General features: G+C 48.6%; 1 protein-coding gene across 1 annotated transcript in view; it reads left to right on the top strand.

The window, feature by feature from the left end:
- Positions 1–22,418, top strand: part of SLC6A2 (solute carrier family 6 member 2) — a 287,250-nt gene that overhangs the window by 246,912 nt on the left and 17,920 nt on the right. The window contains exons 11-12 of the mRNA XM_073657955.1: positions 4,152–4,251; positions 4,956–5,056. Of these exons, the coding sequence (XP_073514056.1) occupies positions 4,152–4,251; positions 4,956–5,056 (201 nt within the window). The remainder of the gene's footprint in view (positions 1–4,151; positions 4,252–4,955; positions 5,057–22,418) is intronic.

Genomic DNA, 22,418 nt, shown 5'->3' with positions numbered 1-22,418 from the left:
CAAGGCCTGGTGCATCCGGGCGCCGCTGCCCCCACAGCGCCCTCCTCCCCAAAGGTGCCATACCTGGACCCAAAGAGGATGCCTCCGGCCTGGACGCAAGGCCGGGTACCTCCGGGCGCCGCTGCCCCCACAGCGCCCTCGACCTCCACAGTGCTGCCCCTGGGCGAAGATCTCTTCGCGCAGCATACTAGCCCGGACGGGCTGCCCTTCGTGTGGCCACCGGAGTACATCAACCCCCGACTCCGGAGGGAACGGCCCCTGTGTGAGCCTCTGATCCCGGCACCGGCGCCCGCCAAAATTGTCCCGCTCCCGTTGGAAGATGCCCAATTCGCATGGGATCCGACCGGTGAGGACCTCATGGGGTTCACCAAGGAGACCCGGGCAGCCGCAGCCCGGCGTGAGGAGTGCTGCCGTCAACAGCTGGAGGTCTTTGGGAGAGAACGGCGAGAGAGGCGAATCCGCGAGGAACAGCTGCAGGCCCAAAGCGCGGAGCAGAAACGCCGGGCCCGACTAAACCCCCGTACGGCCCACGGTCCCCGCGCCACCGGGACCGTAATAAAGTTTCAACTGGAGAACGGCTGGGGCTTTATCCGGGATCACCGAACCCCCGGCGACGTCTTTGTCACCCGCAGGGATGTCGAGAGCCACCTGCCGGAGGGACACCGCGGACGTGACCTCTACCCGGGTGATGTGGTCACTTTCACCCGGCAACAATGTGCTAAAGGACCGTACGCCCTTCACGTACACCGGCTGACTGAGGAGGAGTTGCAGTATGAGGAAGACCAAGAGGACCCGGACGGGTCTGAAGACTACCCTCAGGAAGGAGCAGGAGGACGTCGTTACTAATGAACGGTAACTGAAACTGTACATAGTTACCCGTCAGGGTACCTAACCTGTTGCTAATTGGAGTGTGGTCCCCATTGGGACTAGCGTGGAACTGTTTCCTGTGTGCCCCTATCCCTAATCAGGCTGAGGACTGTGAGCAGCCACTCCCTTATCCCCACTGGCCGAGGACTGAGAGCGGCCACACCCTGTAAATAGTTGCGCTTCCTAAAGCGCCCCCTACTGGTTTTATAAGAACTGCTCTTCCTACCACGGAATTAGCGACTGTTGCACTTTACCTGGTCACATGTTGCACAGTGGCCAGAGATCAAGAACGTGTTGGTCAAGAATGCTTTATATGAAAAAGTTTTATATGATGCTAAAAGAGTTAATGGTATTTTATAAGTGTGTGCAGAAAGTCTGATAATGTTTCCGTAATGTTTTATACCTGTAACGTTAAGAAGAACAGAGTACCTCCCATAAAGGGATGATTGAAAGTTAATATGTCTTACATGCGAGTGTACACTTTAAAAATTTTTGTATGTTTTAATTTGCCTTTGCTCTTTTCCAGCCCGAGGACGTGCTGTGATTTACCAGGGGGGAATGTAGCACCCCGAGGACTTGGCTGCTACAGGGGTATTGCACCTCGAACCAGAGGTGTGGTATTCCACTCCCGGGTAAGGATGGGGCGTGGAACTGGGCTCAGTTAGCTGCATGCACTACACTCACCCCATTTCCGGGGGACAGACCAACGGTACTCCCACCAGATAGATGTGCAGGTACGACAGCTTCTGTCCCTGGCTGGAGTGGGGAGGGGGGAGGAACATCCCAGTGGTGTAGGAGCAGAGAGGGGAGGGACTCTGGGCATAGGCAGGAGCCCATTGGTTGCTAGTCACCTGGGCTCGGGTGTTAGAAGGAGGTATATAAGGTGGGCACCATCTTGGATCAGGGGTGAGTTCAGAGAGGAGTTCAGCCAGAGAGGGCTGACAGGGAGCTGTGGCTCAGCCTGGGCCCAGCTCCAGAGCCAGGCCTGGAGAGGGGGCCTGAGGCAGAGAGAGAGAGAGAAAGAAGAAGAAGGAGAAACAGGAACACCAAGAAAGGCCCAGAGACGCAAGAAGAGAGGGAACCCTGAGATCCCACGAGTTAACGGGTGAAGGGTTGGCAGAACAGGGTACCGGATCCCAAACTGGTGGAGGCCAATTATCCTTAGCCAGGAACCGGAGGTCGTGGTCAAGTTTTGGCGCGACCCCTCGCCACATCCACCAGGAAGGCATACCACGTATAGGGTCAGGGAAGCCGGGAAAGGTTTCACCACCAGAAGGCCCGAGGGAGCCGGACAAAGGTGGATCCCTGGTGGGGACGGCCAGTAGGAAGGAGGAGAGGGGAGCTCAGGACCACACTCTGGAACTGCCTGGGAGTTGGCCGAGTCCCGCACCTGGTGGACGCAGCACGGCTCGGGTGGTCACTCTTGGCCGAAGTGATCTGAACACCAACTGTGAGTAAAGCTTTTAACCTGCACCACAAGTCTCTGCGATTCCTTGTCACACCACCACTACCACTATCATCATTTCCTGCTTCACCAGCTGCCCTGAGGCTATACCCCTATCGTTGGGGGTTATACCATCCACGCTGTACAACCATACCACCGGCCTCAGCGGTCTGCCCTGCAGCGGCGGTTTCATAACCGCATTCAACGGGTGGCGTAGTCGGACACTAATACCATCATACCAATAACTGCCACTTGGTTTGACCACCCTGGGCACGGACCGGGTCCCCGCCACTCGGAGACTACAACCCCCATCGGATCCGGCTCCGGGTATCCCCCCCCCCCGCGCACACGTGCGCCGCACTACAACATGGCCCAGGGGGCGCGTCACAGGCAGGAGCCTCCAGGTAACAGGCGAGTTCTCCAGGTAGGCAGGCTAGCCTAGCCCATAGACAGACTGGCGGGTTTGACTGTAGGTGGACCGTCGGGCTGGAGAGTGTCCTTGGCAGGTAGCAGGTGAAGACTCCGGATAAGCGGACTGGCCAAGCCCATAGACAGACTAGCGGACTGGGCTGTAAGCAGACTGTCGGGCTGGACTGGTAATCAGGCTGGCAGACTGGACTGATAGTCAGATAGGCAGTGGGACCTGTGGGCTGAAGCAGAGTAAAGCATACAGAGCAACAAACTTGCACGGGCACCTCCATTTTGGAGGAGGTGCCTTTTAAATGAGAGGTCCTCCGGCCATTAGCCGGGGACTCTTTAGGACAGCGCGCGTGGCCCCTTTAAGAGGGAGGGAGCGCGCACACGCCTTAAGCACAGTGCCCGGGGAGCTGCACGTGCCGGCAGCAAGAGAGGCAGGAGCGCCTGAGGACGCCGGGCAGGGAGCGTGGCGGTGAGTGGAACGGCGTCTCTGCCTATCAGGGGGCAGAGACGCCGATACTACATGTAATCTGAGAGCAGCACGATGTAGGAGCTGATAGCCTGATTGCAGCGATGTGTCACTTGCTAGACTGTGTGTTGCTGTTTCAATAATATCAGCTGGAAATTATTACTACAGGACAAGGTGTCTTGTGCCTCCAGGTCCCACCACGCCCCCACCAATGATTGCCAGCTTTCTGTCAATATACAGTGTACACAGAAAGCTGCTTATCAGTGGTGTGGGCTCAGCATTAGAGCTCTGCTAAACCTGCAGCAGATTGCATCAAAATAACAGCATGCAGACTAGTAAGTGATACATCACTTTGATCAGGGCTCAGACCATACATCATGCAGCTCTCAAATTACATAGCAAAAACCTGATGACAAATTCCCTTTAAAAGACAAAATGACTGCTCAAACCAAGCACAGACACTCAGTGTACCCATGGCTTGACCAAACAGCTCAGTGCACCTACTTGTTTTGCATCCATGTCTGACCCCCTCTTTTTTGATTGACAGCTCTGGCTTACTAGGAGGAACTTTGATAAAGATAAAAAAGAAGTAGGTGAGCGGTGCACTGAAATGTTTGGGCATGGCAAGGGTGAACTGAGCATCTATGCTTGGTTTGAGCAGTCATTTTGTGCTGACGGACTCCTTTTAAATAGGGTTTTCCTAGGACTTTGATTTTGATGGCCAGTTCTTAGAATAGGCCATCAATATCAGAGTGACCCCTTTACTGCTAAACAGCTGATTAAAGAGGCTGTTCCTGGTACTGCAGATCTCTGTAGAACAGTCAAGTAGTTGGGACTGAGCTGTAGTCAGTATTGACAAACTTTCCACAAATAATTTTTTGTGATAACCTGAAAAAATCTGATATATCCTAATACACAGTAAGTACAGTATACTTGTTTTATCTATAATTACAGGGTGGAATCTATGTAGTCACTCTTCTGGATACATTCGCTGCAGGGACATCCATTTTGTTTGCAGTTTTAATAGAGGCCATTGGAGTGTCTTGGTTTTATGGTATAGTATATTTCCTCATCATTTTTTTCTCTTCTAACCAGACTCCCCAAAAACGTCTACAAAGAGAGGTCTGGTTTTGGCTTTTTATCCTAAGTCATGTGACACGGCTCGATTAAGGGTCGATATTGACTTTTAGGATTGCTACTTCCAGTAGGTGGCACTAGAGTTCTAGTCCTCTTACTCTCTGAAAAGACAGTTTGCATGTTTAATTTCCCAAAGGAACGTTGCATGGCCTATGAGACTCCTCACATCGGCATGTCATGCATGTTACTCACCACAAAGATGGAAACTGCCTCTTCATAGAAGACGAGGACTAAAACTCTAGTGCCACCTATTGGAAGTAGCTATCCTAAAAGTTCCTTCCAATAGGTGGCACTAGAGTTCTAGTCCTCGTCCTCTCAGAAGAGGCAATTTGCATATTTAATTTCCCAGAGGAGCATGCATGGCTTATAAGTCTCCTCACTCTGACATGCCAGGCCTGGCATGTCCCTCTCCACAAGGAGAAACGTTACCCCTTGGTCTCCACAAGGAGAAATGTTACTGCTTAGATTCTTGCTGTCAAAACACGCAAAAGAAAAATAGACCCTACAAGTGTGAACAGAGCCAGAAACAAATGCATTCGTTCATTTTTTATTGTAACACATAATTGTTTTTTCTTTCATAATGCAAGGTAATCTTATGACATGACTGTCTCTTCTGTTTAGGAGTGGACCGATTTAGTGATGACATTTACAGGATGCTTGGTTTTAAGCCTGGTCTTTACTGGAGGCTATGCTGGAAATTTGTCAGTCCTGCTTTTCTCCTGGTTAGTAAAAAAAAAAACAAGAAAACAAGAAATCAGGAGAAATTCTAGATCCATATTCTCATTATTTTGCCCTTTATTCTACTTCTTACAACGTTCCTTAAAAATATGCATGTCTAAAATGTTAGGTTGCCTATTTTTTCCTAATTTGCATGTCACTCTTTATATTATAGAGTTCTAGTACTCTTTTTTTTCTGAAGAGGCAATTTGCATATTTAGTTTCCCAGAGGAGCATTGCACAGGCGAATAAGCCTCCTTACTTTGACATGGCCGGTATGTCACTCTCCACAAGGGGAAACGTTACCCCTTAGACCTCAGTCCAGAGCCTCTCACCTAGCCAAATCAGTTCTCATACTTTGCACTGATGAGGGGCAATACCCCGAAACACTGTGTCTGCAAATTGAGATTCTGATTTGGCTTTTATCCTAAGTCATATAGCAAGGCTCATTAAAGGGTCGATTGTGACTTGTAGGATTGCTGCTTCCAATAGGTGGCGCTATAGAGTTCCAGTCCTCTTCCTCTCTCAATAGGCAATTTGAATATTCTTTATATTAAAAATCCTGAAATTTTACAGTTTTCAATTGAACACCGAGCTTTACAATATACAGTATTTGCTCTTTCTGTTCTCTGAAGGTCACATTTCATCAGGCACTTTACTACGCTTTAGTTCAAGACTGTCGTACAAAACACCAATCTTGATACATTCCCCACCATATTTTTTTTATTTTTCTAAAGTGTTTATTCATGTATTACAAAATAGCATTACATTCATATTAATCTCCTATCTTATCTTATATTGTACTATTTACATTTTCTTGTTCACTTAAAAGGGTTTTATAATTTTAGCGTTTTAAGGAGAAAACCTTTAATGACCAAGCCAAATTGTTGAAATCTGACATGTGTCACTTTATGTGGCAATAACTCTGGAATATTTCAACATATCCCCATAGTTTTGTAGATTGGCTTTTTTTGGGACATATTATACTTTGATCGTTTTAAATTTAGGTCGATATGTTTTGAATACTTATTTGATTTAAAGGGAATCTGGCAACAAGCTTTTGCTATGTAATCTGACAGCAACATGATGTCGGGGCTAAGATCTTGATTCCAGTGATGTATCACTTAGTTTTCTGGGTGCAGCAGTTGTGTTACAAATCACAGTTTTTTCGGCTGCAGATCTAGTAGAGCTCGGAATGCTGAGCTGTGAATAACCCCGCCCACACCACTGATTGGCTGCTTTCTCTGTATATTGACAGAAAGCTGCCAATCAGTGGTGGGGCGTGGTTGTACTAGGAGGCACCTAGTCCTGTAGTGATAATCTCCTTGTGATAAAACACAGATTTTATAGAAACAGCAAAACACAACATAGTAAGTGACACATCACTGTAATCAGGGTCTCTGCCCTTACATTATATTGCTCTAAAAAAAACAACTATCCATCTACAGGTTTTACAGAAAGTTATAAATAATCATATTACTGTTCTGTCCATAACCTCAACCAGCAAGTGCCCCCTAATATTACAGCAAATGGTCACCTGCCGGAATAGATTTAGCATTTTTGATATTTTAAAGATTTCTTATCACTTCTTGCAGGGTGACCTTTGACATCTTTTTTTTTTTTTAAGTAATACAGATATTTTGCTCCATAGCGGTGCAAGGCTGCGTAGCCTAAAGCTATATATTCTACAGTGAGCTCAGTATTATAGCTTTTAACCTAGTGATCTTCCACAAGCAATAGTAATAGGTTGAAAAAGGTAAACATTTTATATGTAAAACTGGTCAACTGATGGCTAAAATTATATCATCTGATTCTAATACTTAAAGTTTTTGTTTACATTTTTCATATACAGCGGCATGTAAAAGTTTGGGCACCTCTGGTCAAAAATACTGTTATTGTGAACAGTTAAGCAAGTTGAAGATTAAATGATCTCTTAAAGGCCTAAAGTTAAAGATGACACATTTGCTTTGTAGTCCTTTGTATTTTAGGCAAAAAAATAATATAAATATACATATATAAATATATATATATATATATATATATATATATATACATATACAGGGTGGTCCAAAAGTAGGTGGACAAAAAGTGTAATAAGGTTATGAAGGGGGATATTTATCAAACATAGTGTAAAGTGAAACTGGCTCAGTTTCCACTTTTCATTCCTCACAGACTCTTTGGAAAATGAAAGGTGGAATCTGATTGGTTGCTAAGGGCAACTGAGCCAGTTTCACAGATCTAGTTTTCACAGATAGATCTCCCCCAAATCTGTTTTCTTTTCAGATAATTCAGATAACACATAATGGCAAATAATTTAAATACAGATCAAAGAAAATGGATTTTAACAGAGTATTGGAAATCTCAAAATGCTGACACCATTAGATCAAAATGGGTTGAAACATTTGGTACTCAAGCCCCAAAGAGACAAACGATTTACTGCATTCGTGACAAATTCAATGCCACTGGCTCAATCCTTAATGCTCCAAAAACTGGTTGACCCAAAACAGTCTGTACAGAAGATAATAAACAACTTGTTGCTGAAACATTTGTTCAGAGTCCAAAAAAGTCCACCAGAAGAGCCTCTTTGGAATTGGGAATTTCACGAGCTTCTATCATGCGAATCCTGAAATCTATTGGGTGGAAAGCTTATCGTCCACGTCTAATTCATGGTTTATTGGAGGATGATCCAGACAGGAGGCTGCAATTTAGTGAGATTGTGCTTAACGAAATTGAAGGAAATCCAGTAATTTTAGATAACATTATGTGGAGTGATGAAGCTTCTTTCAAATTATCCGGCCATATTAACAGACATTATTGTATTTACTGGTATAATGAGAACATGCATTTAACATTAGAGCAACAACTAAATTAGCCTGGTGTCAATGTTTGGGGTGGTATTTCAAGTTTTGGTGTTTTAGGACCAATATTTTTTGATGGAACAGTCACAGGAGAAAAGTATCTCGAAATTCTAATGAATCAAGTTGTTCCCCAGTTACAGCAACAGCCTAATTCAAATGTTATTATTTTCTGTCCACCTACTTTTGGACCACCCTGTATATATACACTGCTCAAAAAAATAAAGGGAGCACTTAAACAACACAATGTAACTCCAAGTCAATAACACTTCTGTGAAATCTACCTGTCCAGTTATGAAGCAACACTGATTGTGAATCAATTTCTCCTGCTGCTGTGCAAATGGAACAGATTACTGGTAGAAAAGATAGGCAATTAGCAAGATACCCCCTTTAAAGGAGTGGTTCTACAGGTGGTGACCACAGACCATTTCTCTGTTCTCATCCTTTTTGGCTGTTATTTTGGTCACTTTTTCATTTTGCCATTGCTCTCACCCCTAGAGGTAAAGTAGCATGAGGCGGTGTCTACAGTACAACCCACAGAAGTTGCTCAGGTAGTGCAGTTTATCCAGGATTAGTGATGAGTGAGCATGCTCGCTATTGCTCGGTGCTCGCCCGAGCATCTCACTGCTCGAGATGCTCGGCGCTCACCGAGTATTTTCGGGGTTGCTCGGCGGGAGCTCGGGTCCCCTCCCTGCATGTTTGGCGTTCTTTAGAGCACCAATCAACATGCAGGGATTGCCTGCCACTCATTGTAATGCCGCAGCCATTGTGGTTGTGGCATTACATTGATTGGATGGCTGCACAGTGTCATCAGGTCTATATCAGATCTGGCGCCGCTGTGCTCGTCACAGTCACTCCGGAATCAGGCAGTAGGGAGAGGTGCTGCTGCGTCAGGGAGAGATTTGCTGGTGTATTAGGTAGTGTAGGGAGAAAAACCGTACATTACACATATCCATCTTAACAAACAATCCTTTTGAGGACTAACTAATCCATCTGCAGAGATATCAGGCAGGCAGGGTGTATAGGCAGGCGCTGTATATAGCAGACTGCAGTGCACATAGGACAAAAGGTTCCATTCCAATTCTGCCTTCTGCTGCTGTTAGATATTTCTATACAAAGGCCCAGGTCTCAGGGGCCAGGAATACTTTTTTTTGGATCTTAATCCTCATTATTTGCTTAAAAAGCAATTCAGAGAACACAGTTTTTCTGCGCCATTTGCTTGTTGGAACTGCAGAATACAGCCAGGTCCTTTTCATATTTTGGCGGTAGATATCCAGCTATGTAAAACTGTGTTTTCTCCGTCACATGGATCACATATACGTTTTCAGAAAATACTGCCATTTTTGGCCTCCATTCTAATTTTTTTTCACTGTGTCAGCGAAGTTTTTGACACCGGTTTGCTGTTCAAACTAGTTACCTACAGGCCAGGTATCTAAAACCCTGTTTTCTCTGTCACATGGATCACATATAAGTATTCAGAAAATACTGCCATTTCTGGCCTCCATTAAAAATTTCCTTCAGTGTGTCAGTGAAGCAATTGACACCAGTTTGCTGCTCAAACTAGTTACCGACAGGCCAGGTATTTAAAACTCTGTTTTCTCTGTCACACGGATCACATATACGTTTTCAGAAAATACTGCCATTTCTGGCCTCCATTAAAAATTTCCTTCAGTGTGTCAGTGAAGCAATTGATACCAGTTTGCTGTTGAAACTACTTACCTACAGGCCAGGTATTTAAAACTCTGTTTTCTCCGTCCATGTCCTTGTCCCAGTGCAGCGTTCAGCTGTCCATACCCCAGTCCTTGGAACGCAAGTGCAAATACGCAGCCAACGCCCCACAGGCCACACTGCTAAATTCTCACATTTCACGACTGCTTGCGTTTGAAATGTTGCCTTTTAGGCTCGTGGAGACGGAAGCATTCCGCAACCTGATGGCGGCGGCCGTCCCTCGGTACTTGGTCCCCAGCCGCAACTATTTCTCCCGGTGTGCCATCCCCAAATTACACAAGCACGTGTCCCAAAACTTTATCCGTGCCCTCAACAACGCAGTTACCGGGAAAGTCCACCTAACCACGGACACGTGGACAAGTGCTTGTGGGCAGGGACGGTACATCTCGCTGACGGCACACTGGGTTAACATAGTGGAAGCCGGGATCCAGTTGGACCTTGGGACGGAACACGTCCTCCCGACACCAAGGATTGGGGGCACTAGGTCAATCAGGGTTGCCACCACGGTCTACCGCTCCTGCACCTCATCCTCCTCAGCCTCTTCCTCCTCTTCAGCCTCCATCTCCGAAATGACCACATCAGTCGCAAGCTGGAAGCACTGCAGCACTGCCTCGGCCAAGCGGCAACAGGCTGTGCTGAAGATAATATGCTTAGGTGACAAACCGCACAATGCTGAAGAATTGTGGACAGCTCTGAAAGAGCAGGCAGATCTGTGGCTCACACCGCTGAACCTACAGCCAGGCATGGTCGTGTGTGACAATGGCCGGAACCTGGTGGCGGCTCTGAGGCGAGGCAAGCTCACACACGTACCATGCCTGGCCCATGTGCTTAACCTTGTGGTTCAGTGGTTACTCAAATCCTACCCGGAGCTGCTGGATCTGCTTGTTAAAGTACACCGCCTGTGTGCCCATTTTAGAAAGTCAGCTACAGTTTCCGCCGCCCTTGCCATGTTTCAGCAGCGTTTGCAGCTTCTAGCTCACAGACTGGTGTGTAATGTCCCCATGTGTTGGAACTCTACACTGCAGATGTTGGGAAAGATTTGTGAGCAGAAGAGGGCAGTTGTTGAGTACCAGCATCAACAAGGCCGTCGGTATTCAGTTCAGACTCCACACATAAGACCACAGGAGTGGACATGGATGTCAGACATATGTACCAACCTCCAAAACTTTGAGGACTCCACCAAGATGGTGATCGGCGATGACGCCATAATTAGCGTCACCATACCACTTCTCTGTCTTCTGAAACGCTCTCTGCTCACAATCAAAGAGGATGCATTGCAGACGGAGCACGATGAGATGGAGCAAAGAACCATACAGGGTGATAACACACAGCCCAGCCTCATCTCATCCCAACGTGGATTGGGTGACAATGAGGAAGAGGAGGAAGGACAGTAGCTAGTTTCATGCGCTATAGACGGTACTACCTGCACAGCTGTCATACCGTCTGTTCAGCGTGGGTGGCCAGAGGACAGAGAGGAGGAGAGCATGGTCAGTCATCCTCTTGGTAAGGACATGGAAGTCTTGCCTGTTAGTAGTCTGGCACGCATGGCTGAGTTTATGTTACGCTGCCTTTCCCATGGTTGGTGACACTTCTAGACCTACGCTACAAGGAGAACTTTATATCTTATTCCTGAGGCGGACAGGTCTACAAAAATGGGGGTGTACCAGAAGGCCCTTGTTGTGGAACTATTAAAAAAAATTCCATCTGAAAACACTCGCGGCAGAGGGCACACTTCATTGGACAACCAAGGAGTACAGACGAGAGAGACACAACTTCAATCCAGCAGAGGCAGGGGAACACTGTCAAAGTTCTTGGAGAGTTTTCTCAGCCCCTCCCATCGCACAGGCCATGAGGCGCGGGGTACTCTCACAAGGAGTGCAAAGTTTGGGAAGATGCTGAGGGACTACCTTGCCGACTGTACCAACGTCCTCCATGATTCCTCTGTGCCTTATAATTATTGGGTATCCAAGCTGGACACGTGGAATGAACTGGCTCTCTATTCCTTGGAGGTCCTGGCCTGCCCTGCCACCAGCGTTTCATCAGAGCGGGTTTTTAGTGCCGCTGGTGGAATTATAACTGATAAGCGCATCCGCCTGTCAACTGAAAATGCTGACAGGCTGACTCTTATAAAAATGAATAAGGACTGGATTTGGCCAGACTTCTCAACATCACCGAATGATAGCAGCGCAACATAAGCTCAAATCCAGTGTCTTTTCTGAGGAGGTGTATTCCCATGCACCTTTTCACACCCAGACATGGGTATACGCATCCTGATTTTGGCTATTTGCTCTTGTCCACCTCATTCTCCTCATCCTCCACCACCATATCACCAGGGTGACCGTGGTCAGTGATGCAACACCCACATAATTTTTTTAAAGGGTGCTTATGATGCCCGTAAAATTTTTTTTTTATACAGTATGTTCATGTATACCCCCCAGGGGTAAATGTTTGACAGCCCATACACTTAGTGCATGGGCATTACAAGTATAGGAGGCCCGCTCCTTTCTAATGGGAACATTTTTTTATGAGGCCCACCTCCACGTCTCTTCCAAGGGGCCTTGGAGTGCCTCCAAATTTTTGGCAACCCTTGCATTCCCTGCATAGGCCAACACTATGGGAGACTCTCTCCTTTCTAATGGGAATTTGTCATTACTGTGGCCCTGCTCTATGTCTCTTTAAATTGTTAGTGGGGTTTTTCCTAAATTTGGTCAGCTGTTGGACTTACTGCATACCCTATCACTGTATAGCAGACCCTCTCCTTTCTAATGGGAGACCCACTTCCTAATAATGGGAACATTGTTTTCAGGAGACCTCTGACCTCCATGTCTCTTCCAAGGGGCATTGAAGTGCCTTCAAATTTTTTGCAGCCCTTGCATTCCCTGCATAGGCCAACACTATGGGAGACTCTCTCCTTTTTAATGGGAATTTGTCGTTACTGTGGCCCTGCTCTATGTTTCTTTAAATTGTTAGTGAGGTTTTTCCTAAATTTGGTCAGCCGTTGGACTTACTGCATACCCTATAACTGTATAGCAGACCCTCTCCTTTCTAATGGGAACATGTCGTACTTGTTACTGTGGCCCTGCTCTATATGTCTTTAAATTCTTAGTGGGGTTTTTCCTAGATTTGGTCAGCCGTTGGACTCACTGCATACCCTATAACTGTATAGCAGACTCTCTCTTTTTTCTAATGGGAATTTGTCGTTACTGTGGCCCTGCTCTATGTGTCTTTAATTTCTTAGTGGGGTTTTTCCTACATTTGCTCAGCCGTTGGACTCACTGTATACCCTATAACTGTATAGCAGACTCTCTCCTTTCTAATGGGAATTTGTCGTTACTGTGGCCCTGCTCTATGTGTCTTTAAATTCTTAGTGGGTTTTTTCCTAAAATTGGTCAGCCGTTGGACTCACTGCATACCCTATAACTGTATAGCAGACACTCTCCTTTCTAATGGGAACATGTCGTACTCGTTACTGTGGCCCTGCTCTATGTTCCTTTCAGAGTCTCTCCATCATCAATGAAACAGGATGTATCTGATGATGTGTCACACACCACATTGCCAGAAAAGGTTGTAAAATGTTAAAATGACATTTCCCAGTGAATGCATTTGCCTTAAAAAATAACGTAAAAAAAACAGTATGATCTTTCTTTAGTATAAAAACAGAGTCGCCTATGTAACCTCAATGTAATCACATTGTTCAGCTCCTGCACCTCCTCCTCCATTTCCGAAATGACCACATCAGTCACAAGCTGAAAGCACTGCAGCACTGCCTTGGCCAATCGGCAACAGGCTGTACTGAAGATAACATGCTTAATGCTTAGGTGACTAACCGCCCAGTGCTGCAGAGTTGTTGAAAGCTGTAACACAGCAGCTTGATCTGTGGCTCTCACCGCTGAACATACAGCCAGGCATGGTCGTGTGTGACAATGGGCGGAACCTGGTGACTGAGAAATGATAGCCGAAGTAGATACGGTTTCCCTCTATGCCAGTCCTTTCACTGAGCTAAAGAATATGGCTGTGTTGAAATACAACTCCCACTGAAAAGCTGTTTCAGATTGAAAAACATTGTGCCCACCAGAGGATTTGATTCTGAGGGCTCACCTTTCTCCCCCGCTCAATAGCCCCATAGCAGCTGCAAAATTAGCGCTATCATGAACTCTCCTGATGTAGAAGCCAGGGCACACCAGAGGATTCTCTGGTGGGACCGTCCAACCCTGCTGAGAAGCAGTCCTGGCTAAGAAAAGCGTGTGGGAAGGTTCCCGGACACTCTATGGCTGCTTTTTTACTGAGGTGGAAACCCACGCAAACATGGGGAGAACATACAAAGTCCTTGCAGATGTTGTCCTTGCTGGGATTTGAACCAAGGATCCCAGCGCTGCAAGGCTTCAGTGCTAACCACTGATCCAATGTGCTGCCGTTCACCCTCTAATATCTAACAGGCTGGAGAAACTTGCACCTACTGCCACTCTATCTTCAGCCCCTTTGTGAGAAACTAATGTATTTGGGCAGCCACTCAGTCTACTAAATAAAATTCCTGAGAAGGAAATTGGGGATGGCTTCGCTACTGTTACTGGGGGCAGTGCTAATACCATGGTGTCGTACCATAGTTTATTGGAAATATTCCAGGCTGGTAGGAGGCAAGCAAATTCCCACAGAAAACTACCAGCAGTAATGTTCAGGGACCCGCGCTTGTAGAAGGTGGAGAGAACACCGAGAGAAATAGTGACGGCTGGGGACTGAGTATGGACACGAGGCATGAGGTTGTGATAAGCTTACGCCTCCATGAGCCTAAAAGGCCACATTTCAAGTGCAAACAGCTGCCCAGAAATCTGGCAGTTTAGTTTTGGGTGGCTGGCTGCATACTTGCGCTTGCATTCCAAGTAACAGAAAACTAAGCAGATGGTGGCCTCTATCATCATCATAGCCTCACCTCGGCACTATGAACTCTCCTGAAGGAGAAGCCAGGGCCCACCGGAGGAGTCTCCGGTTTTCTGGTGGGTCTGTCTAACCCTGCCGAGAAGCAGCCCTGGCTAAGAAAAGTGTGGGGGAAGGTTCCCGGACACTCTATGGCTGTTTTTTTAATGTGGATCGGACGTGCTTATGCATGTTATTTCTCAAACCGCATTGCAGATCAGGCCATTGCCCAACTCTGTAGTCATGAAATTAAATGCGCAAAGAAAAATGTTTGTGTGTCAAAGCACCACTTAGAAGTGCGAGTTGATGTTGGACAGGCAGCCATTGCTTCTGCAACAAGCTGCTTTAGAGGACTTCCTGGGAGAAATGACACCCAGAGTAGATACGGTTTCCCTCTATGCCAGTCCTTTCACCGAGGTAAAGAATATGGCTGTGGAGACGATACTGGTTGAAACAGTGGCGGCTGGGAACCGAGTATGGACACCCGTCGCCGCCGGCATGAGGTTATGAAAAGCTTCCGCCTCCACGAGCCTAAAAGGCCACATTTCAAGTGAAAGCAGCTTTAGAGGACTTCCTGGGAGAAATGACAGCTGGGTAGATATGTTTTCCCAAGTCCTTTCACCGAGCTAAAGAATATGGCTGTGTTGAAATACAACTCAGCAAAAAAGCAGTGGACTGGCTCCGTACCGTCCCTGGCCACGTTCACCTATCCACGTGTTTGTGGTTAGGCGGTCCTTCCCAGTAAGTGCACTGGGGAGGGCACGGGTAATGTTGTGGGACCCGTGATTGAGGAAGGCGTAGATGACTCCGGGACAAATAGTCGTGGCTGGGGACCGAGTATGGATACCCCGTCGTCGCCGCCATAAGATTGTGAACAGCTTCCGCATCCACGAGCCTAAAAGGCCACATTTCAAGTGCAAGCAGCTGTCAAAAAATTGGCAGCATAGTATTGCAGCCTGTGGGTTGGTGGGTGGCTGGCTGCATACTTGCGCTTGTATTCCAAGGAATGGGGTAGGGACAACTGAACGCTGCACTGGGACATGGACATGGATGGTGATTGTTGCAAGTCTGCAACGACAGGTGCATGGTGGGAGGCTTCTTCGCATGCGCCAAGGATCACTTATGATGGGCACACTTTTAGGCAGTGACCTGGGAGTCAGAGATGCTTCCAGAGGTCTTCCCCATGCTGTTCCCATGTCTTTTCAGCACTGTATGCATGTGTCTGATGATATGTCACACACCACATGGCCAGATAAGGTTGTGAAATGTTAAAATGACATTTCCTGGTGAATTAATTTGTCTTGGTTGAAAGCAATGCAAAAGTGCAAAACCGCATCAAAAACGCTACGTGTGAACATAGCCCAAGGTGTGGAGTAGTATTTTTGGTTTTGATTATTTATTTTGCCTTATATACAAGTCATTACCCTGGAAAGGATGTTCCTTAACATATTTCCCAGTGTAAGGCGGCGGTGTTCACACCGTGCAGTAACTGAGGCAGTGACCCAAGCAAGTCCAACTTAAACAGCTTTTATTCAGCAACTCACGGTTAAACAGAAAGTCCTCCGGTTCGCAGCCGGGTTAACATGAGTCCATAAACAACGGTTGCCGGGGACAACGACCACGCCGGGCCGAGCAGAGCCTGACAGGTGCAGAGCCTTCCTAGGTGGTGGTTCAGCCACACTCAGTCCTGCTGAGCTTTCCTGCTGTGCTCCTAGCAGGTTGCAACATAGAACAACACTAATCCTTAATGCAGGAGTTTAAAAGGACCTGTGGCAAGAGCCACTGGAAAACCCGGGTTGGAGGGAGGAGGCCGCCCCACTACCTCCTGTGACCTCCTCCAAGAAATGAAGGCCCTGCCGGGTTTTACTTAGTCTGCCTTAGCCAGGTAGTCTGACCAGGTCATTGCTCACCTTCATTCCTGCATTGCAGCCGCAGCTGTGTCTGTGACTGCAATGCACTCCAATGGATTTTAATAGGTCTCTGTACACATTCTGGGGGATATATAACGTCCCTCGTATACGATCCCAGTCACTGCCTCACATATCCCCCCCCTCTGTTCAAACTTGTGGGGTTGAACATTTGCCACCATACAGGGTGCCCGGGACAGGGCATCTGCGTTTCCCTGCGACTTCCCGGGGCGATGTTCTACAGAGAAACTGAAATTTTGCAGTGACAGGAACCACCTAGTGACTCGCGCATTCCTCTCCTTAGCATTCCTCATCCATACCAAGGGTGAGTGGTCTGTCACCAAGTGGAACCGACGCCCGAGTAAATAATAACGTAGTGATTCCAAGGCCCACTTAATAGCCAAACATTCCTTCTCTACCACGCTATAGTTTTCTACTCAAGTAGGTGACAGGGTGCTCTTCACCATTCACTTTTTGTGACAATACCGCCCCTAGGCCTACCTCCGAGGCATCTGTCTGTACAATGAAGGTTTCCTTGAAGTTGGGGCTGATGAGGACCGGCTGTCCACACAGGGCCAACTTCATGGACTGAAAAGCTTCTTCTGCCTGAGGGTTCCACCGAACCATTACCGATTTTTTTCCCTTCAAGAGATCGGTCAGGGCCGCCGTTCGCCCAGCAAAATTAGGTATAAACCGGCGGTAATACCCAAGGATGCCAAGGAATGCCCTCACCTGTTTTGTACTTGACGGTTTAGGCCAGTTTTTTATAGCCTCAACTTTATTGATTTGGGGCTTGATAGCTCCTCGGCCTATCACATACCCCAAATATCGGGCTTCCTCTAGCCCTATCGCACATTTTTTTGGGTTTGCCGTTAACCCTGCAGCTCTGAGAGAATCCAGCACCGCTTGTACCTGTGATAGGTGCGTATGCCAGTCGGTGCTAAAGATGATTATATCATCTAGATACGCGGACGCGTACGCCTGATGAGGCTTGAGCACTATGTCCATCAACCTCTGGAATGTAGCCGGGGCCCCATGTAACCCAAAAGGTAAGACCACATAGTGATATAGACCCTCTGGAGTTACGAAGGCAGTCTTTTCCTTCGCTGAATCTGTGAGAGGTACCTGCCAGTAACCCTTGGTAAGATCGAGCGTGGTAAAGTACTGGGCCTGCCCCAGTCTCTCAATCAGCTCGTCCACCCGGGGCATTGGATAAAGGTCAAACTTTGACACTTCATTCAATTTCCGGAAATCGTTACAGAAGCGTAACGATCCATCTGGTTTTGGGATCAGTATGATGGGGCTAGCCCACTCACTCCGTGATTCCTCTATGACGCCTAACTGAAGCATTTGTTTTACCTCAGCCGTGATGGCTTGCCTCCGGGCCTCGGGTACCCGGTACGGTCTTATTCGTACCATTACCCCAGGTTCGGTGACAATGTCATGTTTGATAACCGTAGTCCTACCTGGTAGTTCTAAGAACACGTCGGTATTGTGCTGCACCAGCGAGCGAGCCTCCCGTCGCTGCTGTTTAGTGAGGGCATCACTTATCCTGACCTCCCCCTCGGATGCTTCCCTGGCTGAGAGTGGAGAATTCTCTGATGATATGCCCGGGGTGACGTCTGCAACTAAACACTCTCGATCTTTCCAAGGTTTTAGCAGGTTTACATGGTAAAGCTGCTCAGGTTTCCTCCTTCCGGGCTGATACACCCGGTAATTTACCTCCCCCACTTTTTCTCGAATCTCATAGGGTCCTTGCCACTTGGCCATGAACTTACTCTCGGCTGTGGGTACCAGTACTAACACCCGATCACCCTTGTTAAAAGTTCTGACTCTGGCTCTTTTATTATATGTGCGCCTCTGAGCTGCCTGGGCATCTAACAGATGCTCTTTCACGATGGGCATGACCGCCGCGATCCGGTCCTGCATACTAGCCACGTGTTCAACTATACTCCTATGCGGAGTTGGCTCTTGTTCCCATGTCTCTTTGGCTACATCCAACAGACCCCTAGGGTGTCTGCCGTACAATAACTCAAAGGGAGAGAACCCTGTGGAAGCCTGGGGTACCTCACGAACGGCGAACATCAAATAGGGTAACAACATGTCCCAATCCCTTCCATCCTTAGAAACCACCCTTTTTAACATGGACTTGAGGGTTTTATTGAACCGTTCTACTAGTCCGTCGGTTTGAGGGTGGTACACCGAGGTGCGCAATTGTTTAATTTTTAGCAATTTGCATAGTTCCTTTGTCACTTTGGACATAAAGGGGGTCCCCTGATCCGTCAGGATTTCCTTGGGTAGTCCAAGGCGACAGAACATGGCAAACAGCTCCCGTGCAATCAGTTTTGCCGAGGTGTGGCGTAGTGGTATAGCTTCCGGATACCGAGTGGCATAGTCGACGACTACCAGTATATGTTGGTGTCCACAGGCGGATTTTACAATGGGTCCAACCAAATCCATTGCAATCCGTTCAAAAGGCACCTCTATCACTGGCAGAGGTACCAATGGGCTACGGAAACTTGCAGTGGGTGTGGTCAACTGACATTCGGGGCAGGATTCGCAGTACTTTTTGACCTCCGCGTAAACCCCAGGCCAAAAGAACCGCTGCAAGATACGTTTTAGCGTCTTTTTTACCCCTAAGTGTCCACCCAGCAGGTGTGAGTGTGCCATCTCGAGAATCGCCCGACGGTACGACTGAGGTGCCACTAACTGATCCACAACCTCGTCCCTGATCTTATCTATCCTATAGAGCAATTCACTGTTGATTATCATGCGTGGAAATACAGTATCGGCACCGGGTTGTTGAGCTACGCCATTTACCTCTAACACCCTTTCCCGCGCCTGAGCCAGGGTGGGATCCTGTAGCTGAGCCGTCCCAAACGTGGCCCGGGACCCTTCCAGCTCGGGGATCGATGGGATCTCCCCGACCTCTCCTGCCAGCACCTCTAAGGGAAACCTATCGGGGTCACACTCTGTCCCTAGGTTGGACACCCCTACAGCAGGTTCCCCTGACTCTGTTTCGTCGGGTACAATGCCTGTAATACATTTTACTGGGGGAGAGTGGATTTTGTTTTTCCACAGAGTCCAGAACAGGGGCAAGTCTCTTTCCAACACAGTCCCATAGGGAAGAGTTTTTACCACTCCCACCACATGTTTTATGTCTCCACACGGTGTGGACAAGACTACCTCCTCAGTTGGGTACTCTCGGAGGTCCCCATGGATACACACAACCCCGACGGGCCGTCCACCGGGGTTGTCTCCTGCCACCAGCGACCCATGTACCAGAGTCATGAGGCTCCCTGAGTCCAGGAGAGCCTCCGTGGGGCACCCATTAACCAGTACCTGACATATTTGGAGTTCATTGTCCCGGGGTTCGGGGCTCGCTGTGCAGACGGTCTGGGCGTACATTGAGACACGGCGGCTATATCCGCAGTCCATGGGTTCTGTAGTCAGGGGACAATTAGCAATCACATGTCCCGGCCCCTGACACCGCCAGCACCTAAGGGTGGAGGTACTGGTAGGTCTTATGGCAGTTTGGGAGGGTACCAGTCTCCTGCCGCTCTCACTCCGGGGTTCCCCTTCAGCACGGGCACGGTGCTGACTGTCCCCTGCAGAGGGATGCGACCCCTTCCCCGACTCCTGTGTTGGCAGGGATCGGCGTGACAGCCGAGAGGGGGCAGAGTCTCGAATGAAGTCCTGAGTAGCTGAGTAGCGCTCGACCACACTGACCACCTGGTCGAGGGTGCCGGGGTCCCCTTGCCCCACCCAACGCTGGATAGCGACTGGCAGAGTCCTCACCAGCCGGTCTACCACCACCCTCTTCACTATCTGGGCTGGGGACAAAGTCTCAGGTTGGAGCCACCTCTTTACCAGCTGCAGGAGGTCATAAGCCTGAGACCGAGCAGGTCGGGTCTCCACATAGGCCCACGAAAACACACGCTGAGCCCTCACGTATGTATTGACCCCCAGCCGGGCAAGGATCTCACCTTTGAGCCTCTGGTAGTCCCGGGCGTCCTCCTGACTGAGGTCGAAACAGGCCTTCTGCGCATCGCCAACCAAAAACGGAGCCACTACTTCCGCCCACTGGTCAGCTGGTAGGTTTTCCTGCTCTGCTGTGCGTTCGTAGATGGTAAGGAAGGCTTCCACGTCGTCCTCCGGTCCCATCTTCCTCAACGCTGATCGAACCTTGTCCCGGGCGTCTCGACGTACCGGGGCTGATGCGGTCGGTGTCTCCCGCAGGGCAGCAATCTGTTGCATCATCAGTTCATTTGTTTTTTGCTGCTGCTGGTACAGTAGCTGCTGCTGCTGATTGTGCTGCTGTTCCCGCTCCTGCTGTTGCCGCTGAGACTGCAGCAGCTGCTGTTGGGCGAGTGCGAGCTGCTTTAATAGCTCCTCCATTTTGTCCATGGAGCGGAACTGAAAGGTGGCAGGCCGGATTGTGGTCATGCAGCGGCCTGTGGGGTATGCCTCAGTCACTTTGCCCGCATTCTCCACCAAGCTGTAAGGCGGCGGTGTTCACACCGTGCAGTAACTGAGGCAGTGACCCAAGCAAGTCCAACTTAAACAGCTTTTATTCAGCAACTCACGGTTAAACAGAAAGTCCTCCGGTTCGCGTTTATGAGTCCATAAATAACGGTTGCCGGGGACAACGACCACGCCGGGCCGAGCAGAGCCTGACAGGTGCAGAGCCTTCCTAGGTGGTGGTTCAGCCACACTCAGTCCTGCTGAGCTTTCCTGCTGTGCTCCTAGCAGGTTGCAACATAGAACAACACTAATCCTTAATGCAGGAGTTTTAAAGGACCTGTGGCAAGAGCCACTGGAAAACCCGGGTTGGAGGGAGGAGGCCGCCCCACTACCTCCTGTGACCTCCTCCAAGAAATGAAGGCCCTGCCGGGTTTTACTTAGTCTGCCTTAGCCAGGTAGTCTGACCAGGTCATTGCTCACCTTCATTCCTGCATTGCAGCCGCAGCTGTGTCTGTGACTGCAATGCACTCCAATGGATTTTAATAGGTCTCTGTACACATTCTGGGGGATATATAACGTCCCTCGTATACGATCCCAGTCACTGCCTCACACCAGGAAAATCCATTTTGGTTTCGTTTTTGTATGTTTTATTGTGAGTCCGTAAAAGTGGTGTAATACTCTGACAACGTTGTTGACAGCAGTGACCTGGGAGTCAGAGATACTTCCAGGGGTCTTCCCCATGCTGTTCCCATGTCATTTAAGCACTGTTCCCATCGATTTGGGCAATTTGTAGGCCCTCTGCAGACCGCCGGGGGGAGCCGCCTGAAAAATGCTCGAGTTTCCCATAGACTTACATTGGGCTAGTTGCTCGGGTCGAGCACCTGAGTATTCCAATGTGCTCGACCCGAGCAACGAGTACCCGAGCATTTTAGTGCTCGCTCATCACTATCCATGATAGCACATCAGTGCGAGCTGTGGCAAGAAGGGTAGCTGTGTCTGTCAGCACAGTGTCCAGAGCACGGAGCAGATACCAAGAGATGTGGAGGGAGCCATAGGAGGGCAACAACCCAGCAGCAGGACCATTACCTCCTCCTTTGTGCAAGGAGGAACAGGAGGAGAACTGCCAGAGCCCTGCCAAATGACCTCCAGCAGGCCACAAATGTGCATGTGTCTGCACAAACAGTTAGAAACCGACTCCATGAGGGTGGTATGAGGGCCCTACGTCCAAAGATGGGGGCTGTGCTCACAGCCCAACACCATGCAGAACGCTTGGCATTTGCCACAGAACACCAGGATTGGCAAAGTCGCCACTGGCGCCCTGTGCTCTTCACAGATGAAAGCAGGTTCACACTGAGCACATGTGACAGACGTGACAGAGTCTGGAGACGCCGTGGAGAGTGATCTGCTGCCTGCAACATCCTTCAGCATGACCGGTTTGGCAGGGGGTCAGTAATGGTGTGTGGCATTTCTTTGGAGGGCCACACAGCCCTCCATGTGCTCGC

The sequence above is a fragment of the Phyllobates terribilis genome, unplaced genomic scaffold (assembly GCF_046119375.1).
Source record: "Phyllobates terribilis strain yellow unplaced genomic scaffold, ASM4611937v1 Scaffold_13__5_contigs__length_258822181, whole genome shotgun sequence".
NCBI lineage: Eukaryota > Metazoa > Chordata > Amphibia > Anura > Dendrobatidae > Phyllobates > Phyllobates terribilis.
The sequence above is the reverse complement of the archived record's forward strand: the minus strand, read 5'-3'. Positions and strand labels throughout refer to the sequence as shown.